General features: G+C 40.9%; 1 protein-coding gene across 4 annotated transcripts in view; it reads right to left on the bottom strand.

The window, feature by feature from the left end:
- The window catches only part of FSD1L (fibronectin type III and SPRY domain containing 1 like), a 73,684-nt gene that overhangs the window by 48,720 nt on the left and 4,782 nt on the right, over nt 1-20,182 (bottom strand). For 3 of the 4 annotated variants that reach the window (XM_032765835.2, XM_032765837.2, XM_032765838.2), the window contains exons 2-5: nt 19,639-19,734; nt 17,656-17,787; nt 7,898-7,999; nt 3,244-3,266 (exon numbers count right to left, since the gene is read on the bottom strand). In XM_032765835.2, the coding sequence (XP_032621726.1) occupies nt 3,244-3,266; nt 7,898-7,999; nt 17,656-17,787; nt 19,639-19,734 (353 nt within the window). The remainder of the gene's footprint in view (nt 1-3,243; nt 3,267-7,897; nt 8,000-17,655; nt 17,788-19,638; nt 19,735-20,182) is intronic. The other variant, XM_032765839.2, reaches the window with a different exon arrangement.

The following is a 20,182-nucleotide window of genomic DNA, read 5'->3' as shown; positions in this document are numbered from 1 at the left end:
TCCATGACTTTTTGGAAGAAAAAAAAATCACTAATGTCTCAGACTCCTCAGTCAGTTCCTTGAGTATTCTAGGCCCAGGTGACTTGAAGCATGACCAAATGAAAGACAAGGCATTGAAGAATTAAGGCCTTAGTCTGATTCTCAGACTTCAGAAAGTATTAAACCCAACAACATTTAAAGTATCAACTTATTTGTTCATTATTTGAAATGCTTTAGCTACCAACACTGTAGAACACAACCTGTTCCTCAATTACAGAAGACCATTGAAGATTTCACTATAAAGCACCTTAAATCTTCCATTGAAGAAGATTCCAGTTGTCTCTTTAAAATGCAGATTCCCATTTTGAAAATACTGGACACTACTCAAACAAAATCTGTCTTCTGCTGAATCAAACAGGCATGCTTTATTAGCACCATCCTACTCATCTTATTTAGGGGATGAGGAGAGGTTACTTCTATACAAAATATATAGAACTAGTATCATGGTAGAGACCAGAGCATAGACTAGTTAACAGCTTTCATGTTCACTCTCAGATCTGACTTCTTAGCTCTAGAAACAGCAGAGACTGATATTGGTATGATAATATCCCCCATTCTACGTAAGTGGGAGGAAGTAGGAAAAGGGGAGTATGTGTCCTCCACCTAGGTCTTCAGCACCTTATAATAAAGTTGTACAGCATTATCGTGGAGTGCTATCCATTTGTCAAATGCTCTGAAATCAAACTTTCAATCTATCCTATCCTTTTCAAAAAAATCATGAAACATTTAAGAAAAATCAAGTTCTGAAAAGTAGCAATTAATGACACGCTCTTTCAGAAATCAAAAGTTTGGTAAAAATGCTTTTTTGTCTAATTCACATCCAGGGATCTGTGACATCTGAGAACTGGCTGGCAACAGGATTCTTAAGTGTTTTTGTGAAGGAACAGGAAGGACACATCCCCCATACCCACCCCATGAAAAGAGATAGTCTTACTGAAACTACAATTACAATAGTGAGTGAATGAAACACAAAAAAGGGTTTTAGCAGTATAGACAGTGAGGGAAGATTAAGTAGTAACAGATCTTAGAGACTTGACAGAGAAAGCAAACAGTGCAGAGGATGACAGGTTGCCAGGGGGAAAAGGACAATGTAGTTGATACTGAAAAGAGCAGATGCACTGTGGCCATTTAATTTCCCAAAATAGATAAGAGTAGGAATCGAAATTGGAAGATATTCAATTTCAAAAGGTTACTAAAAACTTTGAGCCATTACAAGATCAGTTCCAACTCTGACCCACTCCCCAATAACCTCAGACACCTAGTTAAACAGATTGGTGATTTTTCATAACTTTAAATTTTATGCCAACCTTCCTAAACAGTGGACAAAAATCTGAGAATAAAGAGTTTCAATTTGATACTTTAGGAATTCATGTTATTATAAAACATTGAGGACAAGAGAACTAAAGACGGAATTTTAAAATTCCAAGCCATCAGTTTTAGACTCCAAGAAATTATTCATGATTGTGATGGCTGTGAAATAGTTAGATCACAGAATCTGACAGGGACTTCTCAATCTTTGAATGAAAGGGATTAGACACCTGCTCCTGGAGTACTTAAACTGTCTTGTCTTGACCAGATGGTGAAGTGGCCTCAGTTATCCAGGTTCTGAGTCTTTTTACTTCTTCACCTTATCCATTTTTAGACCTCTATTCTTTCTAAGTTTTCTACCTGACTGTCGCATCTTCAAAAGCTTCAAAAAAAAACACCCTAGCATTTCCTGCAGAGAATTTTACAGTTTGCTGGCAATTCTAAAAACTACTAGTTCAAAGTGGCAGTACCCAAGAGTTCCAGGAGTCTAAACAGGATTGACTTTGACAAGCAGCTCAACATCCAATACCAGTAGCCCTATAGCTCACAACTAAGTCAAAAATACTTGAGCTTTCCCCATCACCAGCATGCATCACGAGAAGCTCCACAACTATCACTGCTCAGACAATAGACTAAGCCCCAAAAGTGCAACAGCTAGGTTGACATTATTGACAATTCAAGGTTCTGTTAGTTACAAATTGTCCAAACAGAAACTCCCCGTAACTACAACCTAGTTGTGAAACTTCTGCATGTCTGGCCAACGCAGCCAGCTGTATAGGGATTCATTGTTGAAACTGGCTGAAAGCTGCTAGAGTAGCTTCATGAGCTTGGAAGGGATAACAGGAGACATGCTACTTTTCAAAGAGCTGAAGCACATTAAACAAAACTTCTGCCAGCACCATTCTAAATTTCTTTCTATTAAGGGTTCTCTGCTTCTGCTTGGGCTGGGATAGAAAGCTTAGTTTCCCATAGCAATCAACCCAGTTTACCTTGGACTGGAATTCCAGCATGAAACTAGCTTTTTTTCTTTGGCAATTGACTTGTTAGTTCTCATGAAAATGTTTGACTCAACAGCCAATCTTCTGGGTCAGTGGAAGCAACATCCTGGAAACTCTTGGAAGGGCTGGTCTTCCACATGCTGTATACAGCTTGTGTCTAAAAGTGCTTCTATTCTCTATGGAGACCCACTGAGATTGCCTGAATTTGTTGGGGACATTTTGAACAGACTGTCCTGGTCCAGAAGAAAGATGTGCTTACCTTAACATTGTTTCAGTATAAAATACTTGGCAGATTAGAAGTTTTTCACTCTAAAAAGTTGATTTAAGTATGTTGAAGACTCTTCACATTCAAAGAGAAACCTTCTTGGCAAAAGATCACCAACTCAGGCAGTGAACCCACTAGCATCAGCATTGGTGATACCACCAGAAAGACATTCATTCTTCGTAAACATTAGAATAACTTAGCTAAAAAAAGATTATCTGCAAGGCATCCCCTCACATTCAAAACAGAGCATTAAGCCTGCAGGACCCTATATTTAGGAATTTAAAGGGAAACTGTCAACTTGATAAAAATAGATGTAAAAAAAACTTTTCAAATTTTACACCCACTTGTCTATCCATGTGGTTTTCTCACCACACTTTCTGGGTTGTTACCTATTTCTCTCCCTCTGTTGCTGTGTGAAAGAAAGACTCACAAAAGGAAGAAGAGGTTAACCAGCTAGACAGGGGAGAGTAGGAAACAGACTATATGGAATGCCATCAAATAATCTTTCAATTGTGATACTGATATTACTTACAAGTGTATCAGAAAGAAGTTGACTGTGCCCCTTTAAGACTGGACTTTTGAGTTCAGTGAAAAGATATTAACAATTAAAAAGCAAGAAGTTTTGTACCGTACCTATCTTTGATCTGTCTGGCAGCCTTGGTGCATATCAGGGAGAAGAGAGAGAAGGTAATTAGTGCTTCCATGCAAGTCTCAACTGCAGTAACATGCAAGAAGAGTTAGATTATGAATCCCACAGCTGTGCAGCTCAGATTCAAACACTGAACAATATTTCACCACTTATTTTGATAAGATTTTTCTTTCCACAAGCTTGTGTTAATGCATAATGGTTAGAAATGCTGTAATAAGTCAGGTCAGAGTAATCAACTTGAAAAGCCACACCAAACCAACTCCAAATTACTGGGTTTCTTTTCTAGTGCAAGATCAGATATCCAGTTTAATCACTTTACATTTCTTCCTGCATCCATAATTCCAAATTTAAAAGAAAAAAAGTAAAGACAGCAGCATTTACTTAGCTTCTGCTCTTTTCAATCAATAGTGCAAAGTACTTGTTTTGTCACCAATGGCATTTATCCATACCATACACTGTTAGGGGCCTAACTTTTGTGGAAGAGGTATCAGAGGAAAGGAAAAATTCCTTTTGAAAGTTATTGTACTGTTTCATCAATCCTACTCTACTGTAGATTTTCCCCATGTATTCCTCAGAAGCTTCAATATATGGACTTGCACGAGTACTCAACTTCCTGCTATTATTGTAGTATACCCAGAATCAATATGGCTGATTTACAGGTATCAAAGTCTTAAGTTTACCATTTTAAAACAGGGAGGCCTGGTCACATTTAAGAATAAAAAGGTTATTGGACAAGTTAACAGTGATGAGCTGGGTGGATTCATCCACCCAATATCTTTCAGCTAGAGTTTCTAGTTGGTTTGAGGTTGCCTCCAACTCAGATAGTTAATCCTCAAAATAAAAAACTGAAGGAACACCACCAGAAAGCTTAGGATGTTTCTTTAGACATAAGAGTATTTTATAAATACTAATAGAAAGGGTTTTATCTCCTTCCATTGGAGAATACTTTTAAATTTTCATATGTCACAGTTGGAAACCTAAACACTGTGCATGTCTGGAAATTTAAGCTACACAGTAACTAACACCAGTCAAGTCTGGTTTGTTTTGGTTTTTTTACTACATCTGCTTAGAAATACTTTAGAGACATTATTGGTTTAACAAGTCCAGTAATAAAGAAATGATACTACAATATCACACAAGGGTTTCATTATGGGGATCTTATGTTGACATTCATCTAGTACAATTACAAATCAATATGCTATACATAGTTGGACTATTTTAACCTACAAAAAGCAGTAAGGCTGAAATTCTAAATTCAGTTTAGAGTGCCTGCAGAGGACCCACTGAGCAGAGGTGAATTTCACTCTAAATGCCCTTATTTGCTAAATATCCATTGTGTAAAGTATACTAAAAATAGAGCTGGATCACTGACATTCTTCACCAATTTGGTATCATAATCAAGGGAGGAGATCTTACTTCGGCAACCCTAGTAGGGTCTTATGTAGCAGCTCTCGTTTACAATTCCTAGTAGCTACGCCTTTAAAAAGAAAGATTCAACTTTTAAAAAGGTGGTGGAGGGGACAACTTCTTGAAACTAAGATCTACTTCTCCTAGAACCAGGATTTAAAGATGTTCCAGGGAAGCCCCAGAATCCATCCTGTCATTTCTCTCATGAAGCAAACATGTAGCTCTCAATCATGCAATTACCCTTCCAAAACAAACACCTGAAAGATGAAATCAGTGTAGTTTCTGTACTGAGAAGGAAGATGAACATCTCATTTTAGAAATGAGAATTGCTGATCTAATGAGCTGGCTCAACAGACTATGCTAGGAGATATTTGCAGTTGATCCAATTTTCTTCTTTTGACTACCATGAATGTAGCTTTTAACGCTGTTCATGGTTTTTCCATGCCAATTTCACAGTAAGCAATTTAGATCAAGTTTTTCAGATTCTCAAAAAAATCACAGAAGCCCAATTCACTATCACATGTGACAAAAAAAAATTAAAAAAAAAATCCATCCTCAATCATAGTTTAAATGCAGTAGACATGAATAGGATTCAACATCTCTCCCGCACATTGAGATAGCTGTTCTCAAATTAACTCTGAAAACAAATGATTCCCTGTACTAAGGGATTTTACATGTTATTGAAAGCTGAATGACTCATTAACTGACTAGCCATACAAAAACAGTGTATTTGGCTCTATCTAGCAAGAAGCATGAGCTGATAACATGACAAAATAGTGACTTGCATCAATTCACCAGTGTGGCCATAAGGGACATTTAAATTTAGACTTGATGCATTTAAACTGATCAAATGTAGTTTGTGTCTAAAAGTTAAATAGAAATTTGCAAGAAAAAAAGGCTTTTGTGCTCGCTGTCCAGTCAAGAAGAGTCAGTCAGTACCAGCCCTGCTTCATACTGCTGTACATGGAGTCATTGACCATTTTCAGCTGAGACCGGACCATGGAAACATTTAAAAGAAGTTCTATAGAGAACTTAGACCATTACTATGGTTCACAAGTAGGTATAAATATCCAATACCTTCCCCTCAAGTTTTTACTTTGCGGACATATGGAAATAAGTTTTAAAAGTTGTGCCGTGTATAAATGTCATAAAATTGCAATGGCTGGAATATTTGTCAGTCAACTCTACTGCTCCCATTTCATAATTAACACTTAGAGCAAGTCTCCCCATTTTAGAGATGCATCATAGGTAGTGACTTTATGTACACAGAATCAGTTGACTTACTGATCAATATTCCACAGCTAAAAGAATGAGTTCTGCAAAGAGAGTATACTGTTACTATGGCATGTAGAGATCTGCAGTGCTTCACCATTAATATTCAGCCAAGTACCAACACTGCACAGTCCTACAATGGAGATATGTACTAATCTAGTGCATGTAATTTTTACTGTATTTTTCGGCTGATATTGCCACATTCGAGTGTAATTTTCTTTTAGAAACATGCTCCCATTAAGCAAGCAGTTTCTCAGCCTCTTGGATGGTTGCTTAAGATTGGTATCCACAGTGAAATCTGAGGCACGATACTTCTGACATCCTAAAAAGTGGATTTATCTCAAGTCTAGTTATAGTACTGCAGTTTTAACCCAAAAATAAGCTAAGGCATGCACCAGGGTGTCCACAACAGATGCAGCCAAGTGCTTTTGCATATATGAAAGAACATTGTGAAGATAATATAAGATTACAAATCAGCCCTACTTCCCAGGGGATTTCATTAGTGGGTTGTTTTTTTAAACTAAGGGTTTAGTTTGAATAAAAGATGAGTTTTTTAGCAATTCCAAGATATTAGCTCTTGCATACTGCAATTAAATGTAAGAAGGTCTTCATTTTTTCTGCAGTTAAGAAATATTAAACATGAGTACTCCAAAAGGCAGGGACAGTCTTACCTCCCAGGTATTAAACTCAATGAAGTCAAAAATCCACTGTCATAGCTGTGGCAGCATGTAGACCAGAACAGAGCCCTATGGCCCATGCAAATCTGTGCTCAAAGAGAGCTGAAGTTGAGACTACAGCCCAGGCTAACACAGTGCAAGTTACAAATACTAAATTACAGCTGACTACACTTGCTCTTAGTATCTTTAACCCTACAGACTGTGTGATCTAAATGCCAAAAGAAACGGTCATTACAGTTAGTGTAAGATGAATAAGATTTCCTTTAGTAAAGTCTGTGTGCTTTCCAGTTAACTCTAGTTATAATATAGTTTTGGGTACAATATTTCTGAAGAACTGTTTAAGATTGGACACGCAGTTTTAATATGTCAAGAAATGACAAGTCAAACCACCATGTATTAGGCTCCCTAAATTTAAGTACTAGATAGATATTTAGCTTTAAGTTGTCAGTCCTTCAGGGAAAATTAATCAAACAGGTTTCCAAAGGGGAAAGCAAGAACTCAGTGTCACTTTAAGAGAAAGTTTGTCCTACTTACTAGAACCTTTCCAGTATCCTTGTTACCAAATGAAAATTAAAACTGCAGAAAACACAAGTAATTGGGTTTTGGATTTGACGTGGCTCACTGCATTGTTAGTACAAAAACAAATACGGTACATGACACTGACAAAAAATCAAAACATGGGATATCCTGGTAATAGATCTGTAGCTGCAGTAACTGGATTGCCAGCATTTTACCAGTTATATTGCATTTCCACTCCTCTACCTTTCCCTTGGTGCATTTCCCCCACTCAATTGTAAGTTTGTTAATGGTAATGTACATATATTGTTCATATTAGCTCCACCGAATCACTCAAACCATGTCTGGACTCATTGTTCTGGAGATTTAATCCCCCACCCCCACCCCACACACACACACGAAGGCCTGCAAAGCATACAGTAAAAACTGCCCTGAGGAGCTTACAGATGCTAATGTAAGATTTTAAAAAGCAGTTAAGTCAAATGGCTGTGTCTGTCATGGTTACATCCCATTAAAATCAGGAGGCAGCAAAAAGCAATACTAGAGTAGCTTAGAATGAAAAAATATAACACTTCATTTTTCATCCTTGTAACAGCCAACTTGGCACTGTGGCTCCAGAGGCACTAGCTACTTTTCCAGATTCCTCTCCTCTTCACCTACCACCATTACTCTAAGCAGTTTGCAATGTCAAATTTATGATGAAATCCCATTCAAGTTAAGAAAATAGAACTGCATTTTCCTTATTCACATCAGTTTAATTTTCTACCTTTGAGAACTCCTCAGGGTCCTTTATGTCCAGTGACCGTGCAGCAAATTCTAGAAGTTCTTCAGAATTCTCCAAGGCATTACTACATTGGCTAAGTTGATTCTAGGGTCAGAAAAACAGAAGATAGTTTCATATATTCGAATTTTAAGAGTTGGTAAACTGGCTCCCTCTGGAATGCCACTTGAAACTGGGGTACCACTGAGCCCACCTGACCCACCAGCCTGGGCTCCCTTTCACACTGTGGTGCTGTAATAAGTTGCCAAGCTCTTCCACCAGCATACACACATCCAGCTGCAGCTTCACACAGATACCGAGATCAGCTCAGCACGGGAAGGCTCAACTAAGGCTCATTGGCCTGGTCAACATTACAAGTTTATCTCAAATTTAGCAGCATTAAACTGAATTAAGCCTGCACTCCTCCACACAAGGAAGCCCTTTATTTCAATATAAAGGGCTCTTAATATCGATATCTGTACGCCTCCACGACGAGGGGAGTAGCGCTGAAATCGGTATTGCCATTTCAAATTAGGGTTAGTGTGGCTGCAATTCGATGGTATTGACCTCCGGGACCTATCCCACAGTGCACCATTGTGACTGCTCTAGACAGTGATCTGAACTTGGATGCACTGGCCCGATAGACAGGAAAAGCCCCTGTCTTTTGAATTGAATTGAATGAAATTTGAATTTCATTTCCTGTTTGCCTAGCGTGGAGAGCTGATCAGCACAGGTGACCATGCAGTCCCAGAATCAAAAAAAAAAAAAGGGCTCCAGCATGGACTGTACGGGAGATACAGAAGTCAGATTCAGTATGGGGAGATGAATCTGTTCTATCAGAACTCTGTTCCAAAACACGAAATGCCAAAACATTTGAAAAAATCTCCAAGGCTATGATGGACAGAGGTCACAACAGGGACTCAACACAGTGCTGCGTGAAACCTAAGGAGTGAGACAAGCATACTAGAAAGCCAAAGAATCAAATGGATGCTCAGAGGGAGGAGCGACTGACAACTATAGCTATACCACAGTTCCCGCACTTTCCGAAAGCCATTTGAATTCTTAGCTGAGTTCCCAAAGCCTGAAGGGTCAAAAACATTGTAGCGGGTGGTTCAGGGTATGTCATCAGCCCCACCTCCCGTGAAAGCAGAGGGAAAAAAATAGTTTCTCGCCTTTTGAAATGTCACCGTATGTCTACTGGATACTGCTGTCAGACGAGGTGCTGCAGCACTACACAGCAGCATCCCCTTCCCTTGCTGACGGCAGACAGTACAGTAGGACTGGTATCTGTCAATGTCATGCCGTGTGCTCCTGGCTGGCCTCAGTTAGGTCGGCCAGGGGTGCCTGGGCAAAAATGGGAATGACTTCAGGTCATTCTCTTCAAGTTTTGTCTAATGAAGATTCAGTCCTGCCTGGAATATCATGGCAGCTGGAGGCTTCTGCCTCAGGCTGCTCTCTCCAGTCAGCAGCACCGCACAGTCAAGCCTACCCCCCTTGCTTCCAGGCCTCACAATCGGATACTTAGATCTCCACATTTTGCTGCAAATAAAAATTAAGCTGCTGTTTAGAACTGTACCCCAACATACATATCCTGGAACATTTTGTATTTTACAAGTGTCAACCAAAGGCCCACACACAAATGGAGATTCAGTCCTGCCTGTGCTTCTATCCCACTGCTTGTCACAGATGCCCATTGTCAGTTATAGGCCGAGTAAGTGCAGTATTTTGACATTCACCCCAGCTGCACTATAAATGTTAGTGAGTATCAGCTCTGAAACCTGAAGGCTTTGGCATCCTTCTTGGCAGGACACATCATCTTAGCTAAACAAGTTTCTAGGGCTAAAATTTAAGGATGCAAACTATGCCCTATGAAACTAAGGAGCAAATAATTTGTTAGATGGCACCCGTAAGGCCGATGGATGTATACACTGCAGCCTACTGCTTTCACCATACTAAAAATTGTAAGCATTTTACAGAGTGTGCACCAAATAAATTAAAGCGTATGTTGCAGATATGGTTAAAAAGCTTTGAGTATGGCTTGAACCATGCTTTCCAGTTTTAATATTAGTTCAGTGTTATTGAGATACTAAATTACATTTGAAGGGGTATTGTGTACAACATCTTAACTGCAGGCCAAAGAGTATGGCACAGGAGATGTCGATTTTGTCCCAGCTTTGCCATCAACTTGTTGCAGTGGAGGTCATTTAATCTGCATCAATTTCTCTCTCTGTAAAGTGCTGCTTACTCACCTTGGAGATCTAGGGATACAGCAATGCAAGTGCCCAATAGATCCGGTGACACTGTACAGAAAATAAATGTAAGTCTCTTCCCTGAATAGCTTCCAGTAGCAAACCAAAAAATTTGCACAGTACAGAACTTGCAGATCGATGTGCTGTGAGAGGTTGAATCCATCTAGAGGTTTTTTGTTTAATAGATCCTAAACTGTTTAGGTAAAACTAAGTAACTGTCTTTAGCAGCAGAAAGATTGTTTGAGACCTCAAAGTTTACCAATTTTCTGCAATTTCTGAAACATGCTATATTAATGCAAACCTCCTTCCAGGCAGTCAGCTTCTGCCACTGACCCACACGTGACTGTTGGATATATCAGCTTTGACATACAACGCACAACATTGCATAATACTGCCATAGAAGCAGACATCTCAACAATAGCAGTGTCTAGCTAAGGGCATCTCTAAACAGTTTGCCAAGACACAGCAACCAGACACTAGTATTAGTATTCCAGATGGATGCATCAGTATTTGGGAAAGGAAGGAGACATGCCAGTTGAAAACAAGTGTAAGTAGGATAGATTGCCCTACAAATAAGCAGTGTTTCTTCCAGCCTTGCAGTTCCAGTTTTAAGCCTGGGCCTATAGAGGAGTTCAATATTCTTGAGATGGCATCAACTTTAGAAAAGTTAAATTAAATCACTCGCATACCAACATCAGCAGTTTTATTCGTAATAAATCTACCAATCATACAACCATGACTGTACAACTTACAAGTTCTTCCCATTTAAAGGCTGGAATAGGTAGCTTTCCAATCCAGACAGTATCAGGAAGGCTGCCTGTGTAGATACAGCACAAACACTCCCTGGTGACAGTAAAATTAGAGGATATTGCTTCCTCAATGCCAACAAAGAGTCACATCCAGTTAATATACCCTAGACCAGCGTTTCTCAAACTGGGGTCTGCGGATCCCCGGGGGTCTGCGAGGGTAGTCCAGGAGGTCCCCGGACCCTGCTGATCAACTCAACTCCCCCCCTTCCTCCCAGTGCCTCCTGCACACTAGGTAACAGCTGCTCAGTGGCATGCAGGAGGCACTGGGAGGAAGGGAGGAAGAGCACAGACCGGGCCTGGGGGTCTAAAAATTTTTAGATCAAATGGGGGTCCTACAGTTGCTAAAGTTTGAGAATTGCTGCCCTAGACTAAGCTTCATTATTTCAGCTGTACTTTTGTACAGTTGACCTATATAGTGCATTGTTAGCCAACAGGGAGTCCAGCATGCGGTCTTGACTAAAAATTTGATTAATTAAGGTACATCCAGAAGAGTCAATACTATCCTTTATCTGCTTTAGTAGACATTTTGCGATTCATAAAGTGCAGTTCTATTCTGAATCCCAACTCCTCTTCATCCCCCTCCAAAGAAGTTATCGTGGGACTCCTCAAATCATGAGACATTGAAGGTGATCAAATTTGAAGACTAAGCAAATAAACATTTACAGGGCTGGTAGCTAGAATAACCTACCCTGAAAGACAAGCTGACAAAACCCGCAAGCATTCAGTCACCAGTAACATACCACGGGCCCTCTTTTTCCTTCTAATTTCAAGAAGCGGTAGTGCCGTCATACAATACATAGGTTTCAGGTAACAGTTGTTGGTTCAATTGTACAACACTGACAGACAAGCTTTTAGAATGTCAAGCCCTCTGTTAAGTCATGAAATTAAGATCCTTAATTTACGTTTCTATATGGTATGATTATAACTGCTTCAGATCATGATCTAAGCAATGACAGTCCACTGTTAGGGATTTCTTGCACCTTCCTTTAAGGCAACTGGTACTGACCACTATCAGACATGATACATGTGTAAATAAAGCACTGGTCTGATTAAATAGCTTGTATACCTGATAGGAATTCTGGTGTTTGCTCCCACAGCTATCCCACCCCAACCATTAAAATACTGAACATCTTACAAACATTAGTGATTTCATCCCCCCATGCGAAGTAATGAGGATTATCCCCATTTTTTAAGACAGGAATCTGACGCACAGAAAAGTGACTTGCCTAAGGTTCCACAGGAAGTCTCTGGCAGAGTTAAGCTCCAAATAGATCTGCTCATGCTGTACAGTGAGTAAATGATAGTCTATGACCTTAAAAGCCTTGAGTAGCCAGCTAAAAAGTTTGCACAATAAAGAACTTGCCTCTTTCTAAAAGAGTGTCAGCCAGTCCAGTTTCAAAACCCTCTGTTCTCAAACACTGCATAAATGTAATTAGTTACCCAAGTTCCAGTCAAGAGCCTAACAATGTATTTTAAGACTAAAAAATGTGAATGACAATACTAGCTCTTCTATTTGGTATGAAATGTATAGTTCTTCCTTGAAAATGACATAAGAAAAACCTGCATGTCAAAACCTCTCGGCTTGTTCTCAGAGCTCCAACGCCAGCAGTGCTATGAGGGAGCTAACAGAGTATAATGAGTAAAGACAAGAAAGCAGATCAAGTGCCTTAGTCGGAGTCTATTTGCAGGAATTCTGGAACAAAAAGTGAGGGGTTGATGTGCTCGTTTGCATCTTAATACCCACAATGGTCTTCCAGCCCCATTACTTCATAGCAGTGCTAAAGAAGAAAACCAGAAAAACGTGCCTTTCCTGTGTACTCTGGAAACTGTTTTGTAAACTTTAACCCAAGTTTTGCTGCCAAACTTTTGAGTATGACTATTACTAGTGAACAGGCCCCTAAAGAAGCCATGGAAATCTGTTCTGAGAAGCATAGTCTAGGGCCTGGTCTACACTACAATTTTAGGTCGAATTTAGCAGCGTTACCTCGATTTAAGCCTGGACCCGTCCACACAATGAAGCCCTTTTTTCCCCAAACTTAAAGGGCTCTTTAAATCTATTTCTTTACTCCACCTCTGACGAGGGGATTAGCACTGAAATTGGCCTTGCTGGGTCAAATTTAGGGTAGCGTGGATGCAATTTGACAGTATTGGCTTCCGGGAGCTCTCCCGGAATGCTCCATTGTGACGGTTCTGGACAGCGCTCTCAACTCAGATGCACTGGCCAGGTAGACAGGAAAAGGCCCACGAACTTTTGAATCTCATTTCCTGTTTAGATAGCGTGGCAAGGTGCAGGTGAGTGCAGATCTCTTCAGCAGAGGTGATCATGATGGAGTCCCAGGATTGCAAAAGAGCTCCAGCATAGACTGAATGGGAGATACAGGATCCGCTCACCCTATGGGGAGATGAATCCATGCTAGCTGAACTCTGTTCCAGTAAACAAAATGCCAAAACATTAGTAAAAGTGCCAAAGGGTATGAAGGACAGAGGCTATAACAGAGAGACACAGCAGTGCCGCATGAAACTTAAGGAGCTAAGGTAAGCCTACCACAAAACCAGAGGCAAACTGCCGCTCTGGATCAGAGCCTCAAACATGCTGCTTCTATGATGAGCTGCATACCAGGCTAGGGGGTGCAGCCACCACTATCTCAACCCTGTGCTTTGACTCAGTCAATGGAGAATCACACAACACGGAAGCAAGTTTGGGGGATGAGGAAGATAATAAAGAGACTGAAGATGGTTTCTCTGCTTCCTTGCTGTGAGCTGTTTTCCCCCCCCCAACAACCAAAATATTATTTTCACCCTGGAGCTAGTAACCCCTGAACTCACCCAAGGCAGGCTCCCGGATCCTGACGGCAGAGAAGGGACTTCTGGTAAGTGTACTTTTGTAAATATTACGCATGGTTTAAAAGCAAGTATGTTTAGTGATCAATTTGTCCTGGCATTCACGGCCAGTACAGTTACTGGAAAAGTCTGTTAATATGTATGCGGATGGAGCAGAAATCCTTCAGGGACATCTCCATAAGTATTATACAGGTAGCACGTAGTCGGGAATCATTACAGAACAAAGCATGGCAGCGTATGGTCCCGGTGTTTACTGGCATTCAAACAACATCCATTCTTTCTCTCACTGTCTTATGCTCAGAGAGAGATATCATTCATGGTCACCTTGCTGAAATAGAGTGCTTTTATTAAGGGAACATTCAGAGATGCCTGTTTCTGCTCAGCTGTGGCTGAACAGAAATGTTCTCCGCTGTTAGCCACACAGTGGGGAAAGGGGTGAAGCATGAGTGATCTCTCACACCAAGCCAGCAGGCCCTCAATACAAGAGGCAAAATGTGACCTTGTAAGGAAAACACATGTGCTGTGTAATGTGAACAGCAAGATTTAACGTGAAAGAGAGCGTATTCATTTTTCTCTAAAATGTGTCTTTAACTCCTCTCCCTTTTCCTCCACCAGCTACAAATGTTTCTCCTTCACAGAGGAGGGTGAAGATTAGGAGGCAAAAAAAAAAAAAACGCACTCGAGATGAAGTGTTCTGAGCTCCGGCTGTCCTCCCACACTGAGAGCACAGCAGAATGCGTGGAGGCAGACAATGTCAGAGTGCAGGAAAGCACAATACGAACACAAGGAGAGGTGGCGGGGTGAAGAGAGTAAGTGGTGTCAGCTTGCTGACGGAAGGCAAGAGTCGATGCTCAGGCTGCTGGAAGATCAAACTCATACGCTCCAGAGTATGATTGAGCTGCAGGAAAAGCAGCAGGAGCACAGACCGCCACTATAGCCCCTGTGTAACCAACTGCCCTCCTCCCCAACTTCCGTTTCCTCCTCACCCAGATGCCCAAGAACACGATGGGCCACCCCCCCACACACCCCCAGCCACTCCACCCCAGAGGGTTGCCCAAGCAACAGAAGGCTGGCTTTCAATAAGTTTTAAAGTGCAGTGTCCTTGTTTCCTCTTCCCCTCATCCACCATCCCACCCCACTTGGTGCTTCCCTCCTCCCTCAACCCTCCCAGGTTACGTTGGCAGTTTTCCCCCTATTTATGTGATGAAGTAATAAAGAATGCATGAATGTGAAGCAACAATCACTTTATTGCCTCTGCAAACGGTGATCAAAGGGAGGAAAGGAGGGTGGCTAGCTTACAGGGAAGTAGAGTGAACTGGGGGTGGGGGGCATCAAGGGGAAACAAACAGAACTTTCATACCGTAGCCTGGCCAGTCATGAAACTGGTTTTCAAAGCCTCTCTGATGCATATCACGGCCTCCTGTACTCTAACCGCCCTGGTGTCTGGCTGCCAGGTGATTTGCCTCAACATCCCCATAAATGTTTCCCCCTTACTCTCACAGATATCGTGGAGCGCACAGCAAGCAGTAATAACAATGGGAATATTGATTTTGCTGAGGTCTATCCGAGTCAGTAAAATGCACATTCTACCACCATTCTGCACTTGCTCAGCCTGTAGTTGAACAACTCCTGCCTACTGTCCAGGCTGCCTGTGTATGGCTTCATGAGCCATGGCATTGAGGGGTAGGCTAGGTCCCCAGCAGATATTTCAACATCCCCAACAGTTATTTTCTGGTCTGGGAAGAAAGTGCCTTCCTGCAGCTTTTGAAACAGACCAGAGTTCCTGAAGATGTGAGCACCATGTACCTTTCCCAGCCATCCCACGTTGATGTTGGTGAAACATCCTTTGTGATCCACTAGTGCTTGCAGCACCATTGAAAAGTGACCCTTGCGGTTTACATACTCGCTGGCTTGGTGCTCCGGTGCCAAAATATGGATATGGGTTCCATCTATTGCCTCACCACAGTTAGGGAATCCAATTGCAGCAAAGCCATCCAATATGACCTGCACACTTCCCAGAGTCACTACTCCATGATCCCAGTGCTATGGCGCCTGGGCTGAAAAGAGGCATGAAACAATTGTCTGACATTGCTCTGGGGGAGGGGTGACTGATGACATGGCTTACAGGGAATTACAGTCCACAAAGAGGGTGGCTTTGCATCAAGGAGAAACAAACAACTGTCACACAGAATGGCTCCCTCAAGGATCAAACTCAAAACCCTGGGTTTAGCAGGGTGTTGATTTCACAGAGGGAGGAAGCAAATGAATACAAAACAAATTGGGTCTATTTCTTGTTTTGATCCACTCCATCTATCTTTTAGATCTTTAGGGTGGCAGAAGATGCTGCGGTTCAATTGCTAGCCATCGTAAGCTCCTGGGTGCTTGGCAGAAGATGGCAGTGACTCAGCCAGGTCATTCCTATGTCTGCCCAGGTGCCCTGACTGACCTAACCAAGGTCAGTTAAAAGAACACCCAGGACTACGACAACAGCTACCAGTTGTAACGCACTGTCTGCTGCCAAAAGGCAATGAGCTGCTGCTGTGTAGCTGCCAGCACCCAGGAGATTTATGGTGATGGTCAGCTGTGTGGGCTCTATGCTTGCCGTGGTATGGCGTCTGCACAGGTAACTCAGGAAAAAAGGCGTGAAAAGATTGTCTGCTGTTGCTTTCACGGGGCGGGGGAGGGGAGGAGAGGGCTGACCACATGTACCCAGAATCACCTGTGACACTGTTTTTGCCCCATCAAGCACTGGGATCTCAACCCAGAATTCCAATGGATGATGGAGACTGTGGGAAAGCTACCCACAGTGCAACGCTCTGGAAGTCGACACTAGCCTTGGTACTGTGGACAGTCCGCCGACTTAATGAACTGACAGCATTTTTTGTGGGGACACAATTGATTGTATAAAAACGATTTCTGAAAAAACGACTTCTATAAATTCGACCTAATTTCATTGGTTAGACATACCTTCTAGGACTGTAAAAAAAGCATCAGCAAGGAATAAGGGGAGGGAAGCCTTTCGGAGTGGGAAAGTGAAGAGGAAAGGTAGGCATTTTCAAAATAAAGAAAAATAAGGATGCCATTCCATCCATATTGAAATTACTTTAAAGAGGACTCCAATGTTAAAAAAAATATATTGGTGTTTAACCAGAGGAACAGCAATTAAAAAGATGACATTCATAGTCCCTTGCAACACATGCCAATGTTTACCTTTCCAAAAAAAAAAAAAAAACCACACATACCACACTTATCAGTGACAAACTATTGGAGAAAATCCAAAGTTGATATCCAGTTCAGAGAGTCAGTTATTTTGTTCATATTTCTTCACATTCCCAAAAATATTCTCCTACATGGTGTGTAAAATTGTAATACCTGTTCTTATATCAAATTTAGTAATTCAACACTTCAGAAAAAACATACGTATTGGGAACAGCGTAGCAACAAGTACCTCTACTTTTCCAGTGGAAAGCATAACTCCTTATGTGTAAAGAGCAAGGAGGAGAAAGTATGGATCAGTAAGTAGGTGCTAGCCTAGGACTTGAGACCTGGGTTTGATTCTCAGGTCTGTTACAATCTGCCTGTGTGGCCCTGGACATGTCACTTAGTTTCTTTGTGCCTCAGTTCCATCAGTAAAATGGGGGATAACAGCACTTCCTTATACTCAATATCCCTGTGAGTTAAATAGATGTAAAAATTTGAGGAACTCATGCAATGGAAGCCATGTAAGTACTTGAGATAGCTAGGGGTAAACACACTTGTTATCAATACATGCTGCAAAAATCATTTTGCGTTAAGACTGAAACTAGCGAATTTGTCAAGAATTACATCCTTAGCGCTGCAAAAGCTTTCAGATGTATGTAATTACCTGTAGCTCTTGAGATTTATGAGCTTGTTCTTGCTTAATACTGTTGGTCATACTTTCCTTCATCTCATCCAGTATAGCATACAGACCATCAAATTCCTCATCCAGCTCAGCAATTACATTAGAAGAATTAGCCTAAGAGAGAATTGTAATTGTGTTTCAGTTGTGCAAGAACAGTAATGAAGATCAGTCTTCCAGAGTGAAAGCTCACACACACACTACAATTTGCAGTGATCACTCTGCATGTCGTCATGCTCCCCCCATCTCATGAAAATTTGCTAGCCACAATGCAGTTTGGTATGGTGGGCCTCTCAAGAAGACTAAAACAATGAGGAGTCCTTGTGGCACCTTAGAGACTAACAAATTTACTTGGGCATAAGTTTTTGTGGGCTAGAACCCACTTCATCAGATGCATGAAGTGAAAAAAATACAGGCGCAGGTATAGATACATGAAAGGATGGGGGTTGTTTTACCAAGTGTGAGGTCAGTCTAATAGGATAAATCAATTAACAGCAGGATACCAAGGAAGGAAAAGTAACTTTTGAAGTGGTAGAACTGCCCCTTTACAGACAGTTGACAAGAAGGTATGAGTACCAGTAGGGAGAAGTTAGTATTGTGGAGATTAAGTTTAGGTTTTGTAATGACCCAACCACTCCCAGTCTTTATTCAGGCCTAATATGATGGTATCCAGTTTGGAAGTTAATTCCAGATATCAGGAATCATAACATTCAAAAACCAGTTGGAGAACACTTCAATCTCTCTGGTCACTCAATAATAGACCTAAAAATGGCAATTCTTCAACAACAAAAAGACAACCACTTCAAAAACTGACTCCAACGTGAAGCTGCAGAACTGGAATTAATTTGCAAACTGTAGTTTTCACTTTATGCATCTGATAGAGTGGGTTCTAGCCAACAAAAGCTTATGCCCAAATAAATTTGTTAGCCTAAGGTGCCACAAGGACTCCTTGTTGTTTTTGCTGATACAGACTAACAGGGCTACCACTCTGAAACCTGTCAAGCAGACTAGAGAATTTAGAGTATTACTGGCGACCAGTTGGTTATGTCAGCAAAGCTACATACAGAATTCTGCACGGCACACAGGTATGTGTGACCATTAGTTATCCAATAATACAAGCCCCTCATTTTCATGAGTCAAGCTCTCATATACAGAAGACTAGTTGTTCACAACTAAAAAAAAATAGAAATTACCTTGTTCTATGAGCAGCAATTGGTTTTATTTGCCCCTGCTTAAGAAACTAGCTTTTAGATTTACAGTATTACAAAAAGCATTAAAGAGTCCTGTGGTACCTTACAGACTAACAGAAGTATTGGAGCATAAGCTTTTGTCCATGAATACCCACTTCGTCAGACGCATGCATATCAAAGCTAAGCAAAGAGCACTGTACAGAGGTATAAGCATCAGACAGCAGAGAAATTAGAAAATAATTAATCCTTGTTTTAGACTGAGAGACGGGGTAGATAATACAAGAATCAACTCAACCCTGACAATCTGTCATCCTCCAATTTACTGATTTAAAAGCGCTAACCTGAAAAGACAAGTGCTGATGCTCAGACCAAAGAAATCTCAACACGTCAGATGAATATTGGCTTTTCAGAAGAATGTGAGCTGGATTTAACTAGGAAAAAAGTTTACACACAACTCCAACTACCACAGCTTCCACGTCAAACAAGGTGGCAGAAGCTTCAAAGTAATTTAGACTCTTCCCTAATAGTTGAGTCCAGTCACAGCATTTCATAAAAACAGATTTTCCAGTTTCAGAATTTAAATTTATACTTTCAATAGAATCATCCATAAACAGAAAAAACACCACAACAACTTTCCTTTTTGGTTTTAAGAGTTATTAGCACCTCTTTACACACCCAGAATTTTTTTTAAGGGAGTATAAATAATTCAAATCTGACTGAACTGGACATCCACCTCCCAACTTCATCATATTTGTGAATATAATATTAACACATGTACCTGAACACCTTTTAGTGTATGATTCAGTGTGTCGATAAAGTTCTGGATTTCCTCATTTTTGTTTGCCAGAGTAGAGATAATCCTTTGTAGAGCTTCCTGGGATTACAAAGAAATTCAAGAAAGAATTCAATATTCATGTAAAGATTATTATACATCTTGTGAGCAATTTTAAATAAATAGTTTGCCACCCCAAAGACAATGTTTATTACCTAATGAAAACCTTGCCTGCCTACCACTACTTCCCACTGCAACACCACAAGGATAATACAAACATGAATTCAAGTCCTAATGCAAAAATGACAGTTTTGTTAAAGCTAGGAAGGCCCAAAACAATCAAAGATAGGAGATCTAAGATACGGGTTTCTCACAAGAAATTTTTTGGTGGCTTAACTATTGCTGGTGGCCGCTTTGACAATTTTCCCTAAAATGCTTAACAGATGGGGCTACTATAAGGTGGGTGCATAACTGGCTGGATAACCGTACTCAGAGAGTGGTTATTAATGGCTCCCAATCCTGCTGGAAAGGTATAACAAGTGGGGCTCCG

This window comes from Chelonoidis abingdonii, chromosome 6 (genome assembly GCF_003597395.2).
Source record: "Chelonoidis abingdonii isolate Lonesome George chromosome 6, CheloAbing_2.0, whole genome shotgun sequence".
Classification (NCBI taxonomy): domain Eukaryota; kingdom Metazoa; phylum Chordata; order Testudines; family Testudinidae; genus Chelonoidis; species Chelonoidis abingdonii.
This window is presented reverse-complemented; position numbering and strand designations above follow the sequence as displayed.